The sequence below is a fragment of the Alexandromys fortis genome, unplaced genomic scaffold (genome assembly GCF_014885135.2).
Source record: "Alexandromys fortis isolate MF-2015 unplaced genomic scaffold, M_Fortis_MF-2015_v1.1 scaffold_133, whole genome shotgun sequence".
Lineage (NCBI taxonomy): Eukaryota > Metazoa > Chordata > Mammalia > Rodentia > Cricetidae > Alexandromys > Alexandromys fortis.
The window spans coordinates 398102-413835 of NW_026068030.1; the positions used below are offsets into that span (position 1 = coordinate 398102).

Here is a 15734-nt window from a genome sequence, read left to right on the forward strand (position 1 = left end):
CATTCTCTCTACTTTCCTCCCTACACCACCAACCACTCCCCAGAGAGGGCAAGGCACATTGCTCCCAGGAAGGATCAAGGCCCTCCCTACTATATTCAGGTTGAGCAAGGTATCCATCCAAAGAAAATGGTTTCCAAACAGCCAATACAAACAGCAGGGACAAATCCTGGTGCCACTGCCAGTTGCCCCACAGTCTACTGCAGCCATACAAAAGGAATCCACATTCAGAGGGTGTAACTTGGTTCCTTTCCTGTCTTGCTAGAGTTGGTGAGCTTCCATTAGCTCAGGTAAGCTGCTTCAGTGGGTGTCCCCATCATGGTCTTGACCTCTTTGCTCATATTTTCACTCCTCCCACACTTCAACTGGACCTTGGGAGCTCAGCTCAGTGTTCCCCTTTGGGTCTTTGCCCCTGTCTCCTTCAGTTAATGGATAAAGATTTTGTGATGACATTTAAGATAGTCATCAATCTGACTACAGGTCAAGTCACCAGTTTGGGTGCCCTCTCCACTATTGCTTAGGGTCTTAGCTGGGGTCATCCTTGTGGATTTCTGGGAATTTCTCTAGTGCCAGGTTTCTTGCTAGCCCCATAATGGCTCCCTCAATCAAAATGTCTCTTCTTTGCTCTCTATCTCTGTCCTTTCTCTATCTTGACTATCCTGTACCCTCAAGTTCTTTTCCTCCCATCCCTTCTCCCTTCCTCCTCTCCTTCTGCCCTCCCTTCTCCCCCCAACTTCATGCTCCAAATTTTGTCAGGAGTTCTTGTCTATTTCTCCTTCCCAGGGGGATTTGTATACATTTCTCTTAGGTTTCAGGTTGTTAGTTAGCTTTTCTAGGGTAATGGATTGTAGGCTTATTATTCTTTTCTTTACAGTTAGTATCCACTTATGAGTAAGTACATACCATGTTCATCTTTCTGGGTCTGGGTTATCTCACTCAGGATGTTTTTTTTCTAGTTCCATCTCTTTGTATGAAAATTTCAAGATGTCATTGTTTTTTTTTTCTGCTGTGTAAATGTGTCACATTTCCTTTATCCATTCTTTATCCTTTCTTCAGTTGAGGTACATCTAGTTTGTTTCCAAGTTCTGGCTATTACAAATAGTTCTGCTATGAACATAGTTGAACAAATGTCCTTGTAGTATATGATTGATCATCCTTTGGGTATATCCCAAGAGTGGTATTGCTGGGTCTTGAGGTAGATTGACTCCCACATTAAATGGAGAAAAACTCAAAGTGACTCCACAGTAGACAGGGCTGTCCATTCTTTGCATATCTATTCAACATAGTTCTTTAAGTTCTAGCTAGAGCAATAAGACAACAAAAGGAGATTAAGGGGATTCAAATTGGAAAGGAAGAAGTCAAACATTCTTTATTTGGAGATGACATAATAGTATATATAAGTGACCCCAAAAACTCTATCAGGAAACTCTCAAAGCTGATATATACCTTCTGTAATGTGGCAGAATACAAGATCAACTTAAAAAAGTCAGTAGATTTGCATGCAGAATCTATTCATTCATTGGCACTGATCTAACCTTTAAAGGCCCAAGTATCTTTTTGCATTCTAAGTTGGCATTTTCAAAAGGCAGAGATTCAATAAGTACTCATCTAACATCTAGGTCTGTTACTCCTATTTGTATAGGCTTAGTTAATTTTTATAAAAAGTCACTAAAGGGTTCTCTTTGGCCTTGTTTATTTAGCCATAATATATGATTCAATTAATTGTCCTGGTTCTTGAATACTGTAAATTTATGGCTTCTGTGTGGCACAGGGATAATATGTGTTCATTGTAAAGAGTTTGATCCTGTGGGTCAGCATAACTGCCCTCACCAAGAATTGGATCTTGGGAAGCCTCAAATCCTTTTGCTTTTCCCTGTTTTTCTATTTTTTTCTTCTTTTCACTAGTAGCATTTCCACAGCAGTTTCAGCCCATCTTCCAGGACCACTGAAACTAATTGAAGGCAATCATGTGTGGTAGCCTTATCATCTCCCTAATGCAAGCCATAAGATACTACTGCTTGCTTAATTTCTTTAAGATTGTCCATACCTATAAATTTTCATCTACATTCTTTGGATCCTTTTGGGCATTTAGAACTTGGTGCTTCTTCAGAGGTGATTACAGGGTAGGAAACTAATACCCTGGGTAACTCATCTCTAACTCTGACATGTACTGGTGATGTTAAGCCTGTCTTTGTACCTTCTCTCCCTGTTTATCAGCTCCAATTATTTCTTACATCATTTCAAGTCTTTTGACTACTGTCTTTTGTAAAGCCTGAATCTCTTGGCTTGTATATATTTCTAGTGATCTCATTGCCACACCTAGCCTCTGGTCCTCATTTTGCACATGTTATTCCAAGCTATTAAATTTTTCTGTTAAAAATAATGTCTCATCCTTGGACATTATGTGGATAGCATGTGGATTGCCTTCCTGGAGATACACTCTATCTGCTAACCTAGCATAACTTTTTTTTTTTTTTGATTTTAGAGACAGGGTTTCTCCGTAGCTTTTGGTTCCTGTCCTGGAACTAGCTCTTGTAAACCAGGCTGGCCTAGAACTCACAGAGATCCACCTGTCTCTGTCTCCCGAGTGCTGGGATTAAAGGCATGCCCCTTTGATTGTCAAATTCAATAGTATGAAATCTTTCAGATAATTTCCCAGTACCCTTTGACAAGGATTGAACTTGGTCTGTCAAATTAAAGTTACCCTTTTCAGTTAGCTTTTTAATTTTGACAGTATTAATCCTGTCAGTAAGATGCTCATTTTTAGTCTGTAAAGACTATTATCATCTCTAAAAGTACCTGATTCTTTGCTCTGCTATCAAAACATTTTCTTCGAAATAGAATATGAAAAACAAGGCTAAGTCCCAATATCCAGTAAATGGATGTATCAGAAAAACCATATAAGCCTCGCAGAATGCGATCTATACTATAAGCAAAAATGTTATTAAATTCTTGAATGGTAATATTGTCTTCAATCGTATAAGTTTCAAATTTATCAATTCACTTAACTCTGCTGGGGGATTCCAGTAAATTGCTGTAGGTGTAATAATCTTTATTGGTCAGCAGGTGTCACAGTTGCAGCTGAATGGTGGAAAGACACACCCATCTGCGTGAACAGTCCCATGCTGCTTTTGTTCTGTGAGTTGGTGCCTAGTTAAATACTGACAAATATGCTTTGCTTGACAATTAAGAGCCATTAAATCAATTCCACACACAGAAAGTTTATTTTGACTAGAATATCAAGGATCCCAGAGCAGGGAACACAAACTATAAGTTGTGCAAGTCAGGAGTGGGGAGGTGGGTGCGAACCTGGGAAATTGCCAAGTCACCTTTCAGTAGTTCTGCTGCAGTGGGGTTTTGGAAAAACAAACAAACAAACTGCTTAGTAGGTGAAGTCAAGCCAGGCTGGTAGGGTGGGAGACCTCAGTATTATTCCTTTAAAACGGCGGCGGGGCGGGCGCGGGCGTGTGGACGAACACAGGATAGACGGGACACGCGCAAAGGAAGGACAAGACACGCGGTTCCCACGTGGGTGTGTTTAATGGGGAGAGGGGAACACGATAAGGGCGGGACATGCAGACACACAAGGGTAAAGGGAAAAGGACCAAGGGAGCAAGGGAGCGAAACCTCGTGGAGCGCTCGCTTTTAACTGGGGGCGCAAGGTTATCTGGGAGTAATGGTCTTCACCTGGNAGACACACAAGGGTAAAGGGAAAAGGACCAAGGGAGCAAGAGAGCGAAACCTCGTGGAGCGCTCGCTTTTAACTGGGGGCGCAAGGTTATCTGGGAGTAATGGTCTTCACCTGGGCGCGGCCAGCGCGCACGCAGGTGATCCAGGAGAAGTCTGGGAGCTGTAGTTTCCAAGGAATAACACTCAGGGCAGCGGACCTTTTGGGTCTTTTGGACCTATCCTGGTAGGCATGGAGTTGGGATTTGTGTGGGCACAAGATGATGATGAATGCTATAAAGTAATCCCACACTACCTCAGAACTGAGTATAATAAAGGGTTCTTTATTCAGAGGTAGACTCACAGATCACAGTCCTCTACATGAATGGGGAAGAGGAACTGAATCCTACAGTGGAGAGTGAGCACATGCAAGATTTACAGCTGCATATATAGTATAAAAGACCACGCCCAAGTGGGCTGGTATCATAAAGGCTATGGACTGAAAGAGTTCCCATAGCACATGTTTTCTTTTTTTAAAAAAAATTAAGTGATTCCCCTTAGCTATTTTTGTTATCTCATTTTAGCAGTATTTTCCAGCAGAAGGCTATTTGGTGGTTCACCTAGTGAGACAACATACCAGTGTTCTGGTTTTCTGATAGTAATTGTCCATTTTCTTAACAAGTTACTGACTGTATCACATTCACCAAAAGATGAAGAGGTACATATTCTTTACGATTATTAGTATTTACTTCTCAAAAATATGTCAGGGTGACTCCTTTTCTCAAAATGCATTCATCTTGCTAGGAATGTAGTTTGTTTTCATCCTCTGGATATCATACCATATATGAAGGTTGTGGTTCTCTCATCCAATACAGTAATCATGGATTTGGAATATCCCTAAGAAAACAAAGGTCTTGAACTTAAGACCAACTTTCTCTATGGCATCACTAAGCCCTTATTTTTGGAGATTTTAAACTAGTGTAGGTAGGACAGGATGTTGATCATACCCTAAGTCAGTGGTTTTCAAAATGATCACCTAAGACCATGGGAAAAGACAAATATTTACATTACAATTCATAACTAGAAAAATTACAACCATATAGTAGCACCAAAAATAATTTTTTGGCTTATGGTCATCACACCATGAGAAACTGTATTAAATGTTGCAGCATTAGGGAGGTTGAGAACCACTGACCTAAGGTACGTATGCTGATGGGATAGTATTAACTTGCTGTCAGATTCGCCATGGCCCAAGCTTCTGCCTGCATTAGACCCCACTCAAATTCTGGACTGCATATTCGGGATTCAAGCAGAAAACTATTACTGGATAATAAAGGTCATTCAACCAAGGTACACGTACCTTAAGTCACTGGTTCTCAACTTCCCTAATTCTGCTTTGCTCCTTTAGAAAACAAGCAGGCATCTAATGAAAAAAAAATAAGTGACTCAAAAGCAAAAAAAATAAAATAACATAAAAACATGAAGACCAGGCCAAAAAAGAAAAACAAACAAGCAAACAAAGAGCCAAAGAGAAAGCACAAGAAACACAAATAGATGCAGAGACATGTAAATTAGCATGAATAGAAATTCTCAAAAGAAGAATCAGAAATCATAAGCAAAGACCTGTAGGGAAAGTGGGGGGAAAGCTCAGGCAGAGCACTGTGAGACAACAAACAACCTCCAAAAGTATCCTTGAGTTCATGTTGTGTCAGGAATATAGTGCTGGACAAGGGACCTGGCCTTAAGAATGGTTTGCATCTCCAGTGGGACTCTCTGGAAAAAACTAATTTTAAATTTGTGAGTATTATCAATTGGAGATAGCTTCTGGATTAGGGATGGGGGCTTGGGACGACTTCTCCTCTCAGCACTAGGGGACTCCTTGGGCCCAAAACCTGTGTAGGTTCTGTGCATAGTGCCACAACCTCTGTGAGTTTATATGTGCATTGATCCTGCTGTGGTTAGAAGACCTTTCATTCCTTGATCCTCTCTGGCTCTTGCACTGCAATTGTGGTTCTGATTTCCGTGGAATTAGGCAATTCAATTTAGATAGCTTTCACATATGTATATGTTTTAGGAAGCTTCTACTGTATTAAGTTTCCATACAATCCCTCAAATGGCCATTAGTTTCAGCTGTTCCCCCCCTTATTCCCTCCATGACCTTTCCTTCCCCCTCCCATTTGATTCTCCTGTACTAGCCTCCTCATCCATCTATTGTATTTCCCTTTCCTGGGGTGATCTAGTCATCCCCCTAGTCCCTTATTCTGTGCCTAACCTCTGTGCTTTTATGGATTATAGACTGCTTACAGAAGACTTAACAGATAGCATCCACATATAAGTGAATACATACTATATTTTTCCTTTGGGGTCTGGGCTATTTCACTCAGGAATGATTTTTTTTCTAACTCCATCCATCTATCTGCAAAATTCATGATGTCATTATTTTAACAGCTGGGTAATGTTCATTGTGTACATATACCACATTTTCTTTATCTATTCTTAGTGAGAAACACTGATATCGTTTCCAGGTTCTAGCTATTATGAATAGAGCATCAATAAATAAGATTGAGTCAGTGTTTCTGTAGTAGGATGAAGTTTCCTTTGGGTATATGACCAAGAGTGGTATAGCTGGGTCTTGAGGTAGATCAATTCTCAGCTTCCTCAGGAACCACCACACTGATTTCTAGTGTGGTTGCACAAGTTTGTACTCCCATCAAGAATGAAGGAGTGCTCCCCTTACTCTACATCCTCACCAGCGTGAGCTGTAATTTGTTTTATTGATCCTGGTTATTCTGTTCTTCATATATCTTTATTAGTCCTTGTGACAGCTCTTCTTGGTTGTAAATTTGTCTACATCTGGAATTAACAAAAACCCAAATGACTGGACATATCTGTAAAGGATTTTTTTTTTAATTAAGTCAATTGAAGTGGAAGGACCTACTTGTAATGTGGATCTTTAAAGTGGGGAAATAAACTCAATCCAGATCTATTGAGCTAGAAAGATCTACCTTTAGTGTGGACCACACCTTCTGCTGGCAGCCTACCTTAAGGAGATGGAAGAAAGAAGCCCTTCCTAGCAAGTCCATTTCCTCATTTGTGGTTCTTCCTCTTCCCTGGGATCATTCACTGCATTGGTCCAGAAGGATGGAAGGAGCAGAAGTGGGAAACAGGGTTAGGACGACTGTGTGTATGACAGAGACAGCCCTCTGGAGACAGACTTTGGTGAATCAGCTCAACTTTATTCCAGGGTATAAGAAATACATAGGATTGGGAAGCCTGGGGACAAACCCTAATTTGCATTAAGTGACACATTTCTATCACAAGGCTTCCTATGAGGCAGTAGGGTCCTATAGCAGAACTCTTAGCACAAGTCTGCTAGGAGGAATCTGTGCCAGGATTCAAGCTAAAGATAAGTCAAGCACCTGGTTTAGATACAACTTTCAGATAAGGTCAGTCCTCCAGGCCTAGAAACATTCTACCAGGGCAAATAGAGGGAAAATTTTTTTCTGGGGAGGGAGGGAGTTTCCACATTGTCAGACTTATGGGAAAAGCTGCCAAACCCCTAGAGACTGCAACCTGGACCAGCCAGAAGGGCCTTCCAACACTCACTGGCATTAGAACTTCTTTGGGGCTCCAGAATATACTGAAGATCACCTGAGACATTCATTCTTGTGAACTGAAAACAACTACCAGATTCTTGAAACTTATGTTCATAGGCAGCCATTGTTGGGTTACATGGACTAAATTTTATAATTCATTCTAACAAATCCCCTTTCTATATATACATGCTCATCCTGTTAGTTCAGTTCCTCTAGAGAAACCTGACTAAGACAGTCCTCCCTCAGAATTATCAGTGGAAAACACCTTTTTCCACTCTGTATCTGCTGCTTTGAAAGGACAATGAAGTCAAGCAGGAAATTTGTTGGAAAGCATAAAACTATAGAGGTCCCACTGAGAGACTTCTTAAATGGAGCTAGTCCAGTTGCCCCTCTGGGTTGGCAGCTTGTAGGATCCTTGTGTTATTTTAAGTGATTGCTGAGGGGCTTCACCTCAGAGTGAGCTCTTTATTCCTCAGGGTGAAGAGATTCCTTCCTCCATCTGTCTGCAGTACTTCTCACTTGGGTTTGTCCCATAGACTGGGGCTTGATAGACTTTACAGTTTTACTTCTAACCATCCCCCAAATCCCTTATTTCTCAGTTTACCCCTAACACGGGAAAGTGATGTTCTCTTCTTTCATCACCTGTAGGTGTATAGAGATGTGGCTTCTGCTTTCCATGAAGTAAACATCTTAACTCCATTCCAAAGGGATCCAATAACATCTGTTGTTTTCTGTAGGCACTAGGCAGCAGCAGAACACTCATACACACACACACACACACACACACACACACACACACACACACACTCACACACATGGAATTGGAAAAGCCATGCTCACAATGAAGCCTGCATTCAGAGGCTAGGCACAGGGAATTATGGTAACTGCACCACTGAAGCTTTACTGTGGAAGAGTGGAAGTGTTATTTTTTTTTCCTGGACTGTGATAGATAGGATAGTCCTTCAAAGACAGAGCAGGAACAGGCATCAGCACTCCACTTCTGATCTTCGCTGCAATTGCAGATTGTTTAGAGTATGCTAGTGCAGGGAATACCCACAGCCAACCTGCTTCATGACAGACTCATATCTGGTGGGGGTGGGTTAGCAAGCACAGCAGTGAAATAGAGAGCATGGTCTCTGCTTTGACAAAGTCTCCATGGAGTGGGAGACATCATCTAAGTCATTACCTAGGGGATGATTGTCATACAAGGAAAACACAGATTGCATCAAAGCATGAGGACATGGCCAGAGAAAATGATCTTTAGTTTAGGAACTGAAGAAGGAGAAGATAGCAGATGAGTAGATGGATGGATTGCTGAAAGAGAAGACCTTAAAAGCAACAACATATTAATACAACTTAATACACAGATGTCTCTTCTTTAAGTACATATCAGCTTCATGTGAATTAGGAAAGACTTCTCTGTTGCTCTAAGTGATTAGACACCCCATCATGATCCTATAATGTGGGTCCCAAGATGGTGCATCTTTCCTTACATGGCAAGGTTTTACTAAATGCAACACTAAGCCATATCGATTATTTTTTTTACTGATATTTAAATACCAGATAAAATATAAGTTGAAATTATTTGTATTTCTAAAAGATTATAGGCCATTTATGTTTGCTGTCTGAATAAAAACACATGAATACCTAATGGAAAATTGTTCCCCTTTCTTATGATAAATATAAAATCATGCATGCATTATGATTCTTCATCTTTTAAAAAATAATTCCCAGTAGAACATGTGCTTTGTTGGTTTGTTCATTTTCATTCTACCATAAAGGAAGCCTAGAAGCCAGAAGAGTCTCTACTCTTTTATCAAGTATAAGTCGATAGATGCAAAAAAGATACAGAAGCAGTGAACAGTCTAGAGATAAGAAAGATGATGTCCATAAAGGACATGGTTATCATTGCTAGAAGAAAGGGAGAGATGAGACTCAAGTCTTGAAATACATGTAGTGCTCAAATCAAGGAAAACTTCATCCACTTTTTTTTATTATATATAAAGATAGAACAAAAAGTTAAGTGGACAGGTAGGTGGGGAGGACCTGGGAGAAGTTTGATGTGAGATGCCCTTCTGCATTTGTGTTTCTTTTATTGGTTGATGAATAAAGCTGTTTCAGACAACTGCTTAGCAGAGTACAGCCAAGCAGGATATATGACACCCTCACACAGACACACATCCATACATAATACCACTGCTTGCAAAATAAAAATAAATGAATCATTAAAATTTATTTCTAATGCTATGAGTAATATGCTTACATTATGAAATTCCTAAATCATAATACAAGCTTGTTATAAACTTTCTAAACAAACAAACAAACAAAAAGAACAATCACCCTCAACCATCTCTTGGTCTAACTACAATGATTAAAACTTTGTGCAATTAAGTTTTTTCCCCCCAGTACCTAAGGCAATGTCTGCTTTCCAATCTATGCATTAAAATCTGTGACTTGCCCTTCATCAACTTAATCTGGACCACCTTCCAGTACTTGAACTAGTTGAGGTTAGACGATATGAATCAGATGGGTCAAGCTGGGATCGCGTGCTTCCTTCTACAAGTAAATCAATCCCTTCCAAACCAGCTTGACTCTTTCTATTGCACACACAGGAGAACTGATGGGACTTTGACTCCAAGAAAGAAGGTGGCTCATGAGAGAGACCCAATCCAAGAAACCAATGCCCTGTACAAGAGGTGACCAAACCAAAGTGTCTAGTTTAAGACAAATCACAAGAACAAACTCCCATCTATAAAAGCTGGGTGCATCTAGCTTGTTGTTCTTTTTTATTGTTTGAGAATTCCATACCCGCCCATAAGATGCTTTGATCAAAACCACTCCACATTTCTTTTCCACATGCCCCATCCCCAGATATCTATTCCCCCCACATTCATATTCTCATTGATTAAATGCACCAAGTCCACTCAGAGCTGCCTGTATGTGAGTGGTGTAAGTCGTAGGTAACCTCTTGGGGGCTACAGCTCTGAAGAAAGCTGACTCCTCTCCCAGCAGCCATAGATTGCCACAGCTCTTCAGTTGGAGGTGGGACTTCATGACTCCCCACACACTCACACTGGGACTTTGTCATAGAGCTTACTATTCTTCAACATTTTCTTCTAATAAGGTTTCTAACCTTAGAACAATAATACTGTGAGCGGAGAATGGGTTTTATGCATCCAAGATTAATCTGTGGATGTTGTAGCCACAGACTCAAAATCACGAGCGTTAAAACGAGAGGTTAAGGCAGCATCCGGCAGCACAAGTGAGAAAACACCACCGCAGGGCTCAAAGTCCTACAAACAGTTGGTGTGTGCAAGCTTAGGTTTTGGTTTTGTCTCCTAGGTAACCTACTAATTCCAGCATTATCCCTCGACTCGACCCTTCCTCAAATCATAACTTAAGAATACCATAAGTTAGGGAACTGAAACACCTTGGTTCAAATTTCTTCTGAAGACTCGTCCCCCTAAGCCAGATGAGCCTATGCTGAGGTTAAAAATATTAGATACTAAAACTATTGAGAGATTCAATCTGATATTTAGTCAAAATGCAACAAAGAACATAGGAAAAAATTAGAGATCATTAAACTTTCATCTCTCTTTTGGGAAAATTTTTGTTAAAATTACAAATCAGTTGAGAATACACTCTACAGTTTATCATTGTTATGGACATCTGTCAAACCATGAATCTTTCTCTTCTCAGTTTTGATTCCAGAACTTGTTTAATATCCATGTCATTTTCTCCTATATGGTGAGGTGATGTTAGTTGTATCGGCCTTGGAAATCTGCTGGAATTATTATCCATGTAACTGAGAAAACACTGTGCACAGTTTCTAGGAAATTGGACTTCTATGTCAGTAAACCTTGGTGTTCTTTCATGTAGCAAGAATTCCTTAATGCCTTTCATGTGCAAAACAACTGTCAACTATCTAAGGAATGTCAATATCTAAAAATATGGTCCCTGAGTTGAGGATGTGCTGATGGGATGTCAGAAGGGACATTCTCTAAGTTCATTTCACAGGAGCTCTGGACTCTAAAGAGAGACTGGAATTATATTGAAAACAACCCAAAATACATTGTAAAGAAAAATGGTTGAGAAAAATAGTTAAGGCAGTGAGAGTCTCAAGCCAGAACACAGTGGTGAAGCTGGCAGTGTGGTCCTTTCTCATCCCACTGCACCGCTGCCCCTCCTGCTCCACATCCCTTACTTCTCCACACTCATGTACACCTTCATGGGGTGATCCTGCCAGGAAGGCAGGTGGGCCAGGCTCTCAGACAATTCCTTCTGGACAGGCCAGCCTCAGGCTTCAAAGAAGGGGACCAGGTTTTTCTGCACGGTTTCAGAGAACTTCTTCACCCATAAGTTCATCTTGCTCTCATTGTCATTGGGGAGGCCAGAGAGGGTTTGGTATTCAGCAAAGAGCTGGATGAATGGCTCCCACCCAAAGGTCTCCTGGAGCTGGAAAGACAAAGAAAGGGGGAATATGGTATTGAGTTTGCGAATGTGAATGCTGCCTGTGTGCATGGTCCTAGATATATCTCGCCATCAGGAACTGCTTCCCATCACCTTCAAACCTGTTGTTTGTCCCATCTCTAATCCTGTGTTTCCATATAAATGCTGCCTTATTGGATCACAGCAGCCCTTGACAGTCAAACTCTATCCCGCAATCTAGGACAGATGCTCTCTAAAACCCTAATGGATAAAGAGCCACTCAATAAAAGGCAGTTTATTATTAGCTTTATTTTTTAATGTATTATCCAGATCTTAAGATTTTTTCCCAACCTGACTGAGTTGAGTTACTCATTGACTGAGACCATATCTCACCCAGTCTTCAAAATCAGTGAAGGGAAACATTAGAGTGTAGCAGCAGGGCTTGCTGTTAAATCCCGACTCTATGTTCTAGATGGGCTGTTTAAGTGGGTGCTTTTGAAAAAAAATGGCTAAATTCTCAACTTACAGTTTATGAACCTCTGTGACTTGTTAGCTCTGTAACAGGGTTGGAGTAGACAGTGCAAAACGTCTGCTGTGGCCAGAAGCTTTGATGACTGACCAGGAAACCAGGAAGCATGTTTTTTTTGGAGGGGGGCAGGAATAGATGCTTACCCACAGGAAAATGACTAATTTTATGACATCATTGTTCTCCTATTGCTTGGTTATCATTTATTCAAACAATGCTTCTGCTTCTAGTGAGGTAATCAAAGTTAGTAGATATATTTCCTACAATACCAACTTGTAGATATGTCTACAGGTAGACATAGCAAGTAGATATTTCTCTGCTGTTACAGAGGCTAGTAACAGTTACTAAACTCTAAAGGTAAGGAAAACAAATTATAACCAAACAATGGCTATTATGGAAGAGTTATTAGGAGATGAAGGGCAAAGCCAGTGAGAAAAAAAGTCTGGAATATGACCCTGGGCCTTCCCTTTATGTCAAAGATCAGGATAGTACAGAAAAAAATGCCATGTAATTTCTCAATATACTTTTCATTACCTTGTATATTCCAAATCCTGGGTCTGGAACTGGGAGAGGTTTCACTTTTATCATACAAGTATATGAGCTAAGAGATGCTATCAATGATCCACATCAAGGGGTGGTGGTAGTGGTACCAGGTTTGGGGGTCATGTAGGAATTGGAGCGCTCTTAGGAGGCAGGTTAGTTACTACATGACTGATTAGTCTGTCAGCATCATCTCCTTGAATTTGTGCTCCATACCTGCAGATATGTCTCCAGCGCTGTCCAGACATTCCAGTTAGACAGGGGTACTCCCTTCTGAAGATGGTCTCTGATCCTCATCTCTCGTTCTTTAGGTTTCAATGCAGGGTGGGCTTGAGCCCTGAGAATCCCCAGGACTGTCTCATGCACATAGACTGACCAGAGATTGCAGGTGGCCTCGGTGGTGTGGGGAGGGAACTCCCAGCCATGGCGCTGCTGATTGTGACCCAACTCATGGATGGGTCCCCACAGGCCCTTACTTCTCATGTCTTCCAAACTGACGAGCTCCTGCACAGACTCCAGATGGCACATGATGGGGTACCCTGAATGCATCCAGCCTGAGGATGCAAAGACAAAGATGGGGCATGAAAGCACAGTTTGCCTCCACTTTCTCCTTCTACTGTTGAGCTTTTCCTCCACAATTTTGCTCATATCCACTGATTCCAGAATATCTGTGCTGTTTGACTTTTCTTCAGCAATTGACACCTTCCCAGATTCAACCAATTAAGGTTTGTCCTTATCCCCACTCTGACTCTAAAGGGTGGGAAGATACTTTACAGAACTGTCCTTGCTGGAATTTAATGCTTGGTTTTCAAGATCTTCCTTTGCCTGTGAGGCTATAACATGATGCCCTATTGTCCAGACTAGAGAAGCCAGGGTAATGTCAGTTTTCCCACAAATCAGCATTGTTAACCAGATTTGCATGTCATGATAGAGATAGCTTTGTAGATAAAAATTTAGCTTCCCTATCATAGGGAGCAGGACTCTGAATTGATTCCCTACATTTATGTATCTTCTCTGCAAAGTCCTTGGTTCCCATATCTACCTCAGACTGCTTTATGCACCTCCCCTCCATTTCAGTTTTGATATATGTCTGAGGAAAGTAGTCCATCTTAAATACTCTTTTTGAAAAGATCTTGACAGCCACTGGAGACCTCCCAGCACCGAGTTTCTGGTCATAATTACTGTCTTAGGAAATTGCATCTTGTAATATGCCAACGATTGACCGTTTATTTGTAAACTTCTTTCATTCACATTATGGTCCACGTATTCAGGTCCTTCCCTCTTGCAGTTTAATAATGAAATTATGCTTTAAAATGCTTGTGCACAACCTCAAAGACTGCCCCCGCAATGATACACTTCCAATACAAGTTGTGCTCCAGATTAAAGTGTGCCCTCCAGCCTCAAGGTCTAGATTAAAGACATGTGTCACCCAACCCTTTCCAACTAGAGTACACTTCCAAATGTGTTACTCCATATGAGCTTATGTGGGCATTTAAACTACCACAAAGAATGAGGGATGTTTAGATCAGAGAGCAGTAAAATCTTAGCATTAAGGAAAGTGGTAAAATGATGTAGTTATTAGAATCTGCACGAATGCTGCCATGCTCACAGCAATTATGGCAGTGAACCAAAAGCCTGAAACTGTAAGCAAGTCCTAGTTTAATGCTTTTTTTTTCTAAGAATTGTATTGGTCATTGTGTCTCTTCATGGCAATAGAAAATTGACTAAGGTAACCTTATCTTGTCTTATGACATATGTTAAAATTTTTTTTGGTCAAATTTAGTGTTTTCTCGGCAATGACACATATTAGAAAATACATATATAATAGCGAATATTTTAGTGGCATGTGTATGTGTAAAATACCAACATGCTAAACATATACATATAAACCACCAACAACAACCACAACATTCATCTGATTTTTCCCACACATTTATTCATACTATCTTTAATCTTAGAAGATGTATAGTTGACAACACACCATACATGAAATGTCACTGTTTCCATTCTCCTGAAACTCTACTTATTCACTGAGAAGTTATTTATGGTTCTTATATATCCCAATTGTTTTATCAAAATAGATAATGTCAAAATACTTTCTTTGTTTGATATTTCATAGGGATTTTCTCAGACATGTCTTAATTTGCTAAGGAGGTTGAGCATGACCTTAAGTGTCTTTTGGTCATTTGAACTTCTTCATAGAAATGCAAACATTTTGTAAACAAAAATGTTAATGCATCTTCAGTTTTACAGAACAAATTAGATCAAATTAAATTCCAAAACTAAATAATAAATTGAAACTTGGTTAGAAGACATACAAATAGTCAGAAAACAAATGAATGAGCCATTGACCCACATATAAGCATAATATCTAAAATAAATCAAGCATGGAAATATCTAATATGTAATAAATGTATTTCAAATTTTGAAAACATTCAATAATCAGAAGAGCTATGGGATATAATGCCCTTTCTTGCTGAAAATGCTAGGTTATAGACAAAACATGGGTGTTACCCAAAATTTTATTGGCCTTCATAATCAAAACCAGAATCAGATATCAGGGAGTGGAAGCTGAAAGAGCAGAGAGGCAGAGGGACCAGTCACTGGTTATTACCTCTATAAAATCCTCAAGCTGAATAAGGTATCCTGTGTCTATACATGGTTGCAACAAATCTCTCACAGTTTGTTTAGAGTACAATAGAGTACTCATTTGGATTTAGTTCCTTGAATATTTACTTATGATTTATCTATTTTCTACTTGAATATGCTTTAAAGAAAAACAGTAAACTAATGGATACTATGTATTATGTAACACTGAGGTTCTTCATACTGTTCCCAACTCAGTAGATCATGCAAAACATACTGCATGGTGACTTTTCCTTCCCAATTTTCTGTGTCTCAAGCAAAACCAAGGTCTCTCAGACCTCACTTAAGTTACTGTGTCTAAGATCACGAGTTTCCTTCCTACAGCCTACATTCTA

At 40.1% G+C, this 15734-nt stretch overlaps 1 protein-coding gene across 1 annotated transcript in view; it reads right to left on the bottom strand.

Annotated features, from left to right (window-relative positions):
• Positions 1-9473: 9473 nt before the first annotated feature.
• LOC126515108 (TRPM8 channel-associated factor 2-like) overlaps positions 9474-15734 on the bottom strand; it is a 22665-nt gene continuing 16404 nt past the window's right edge. The window contains exons 4-5 of the mRNA XM_050164462.1: positions 12970-13466; positions 9474-11714 (exon numbers count right to left, since the gene is read on the bottom strand). Coding sequence (XP_050020419.1) covers positions 11556-11714; positions 12970-13466 — 656 coding nt within the window. The 3' untranslated portion in view covers positions 9474-11555. The remainder of the gene's footprint in view (positions 11715-12969; positions 13467-15734) is intronic.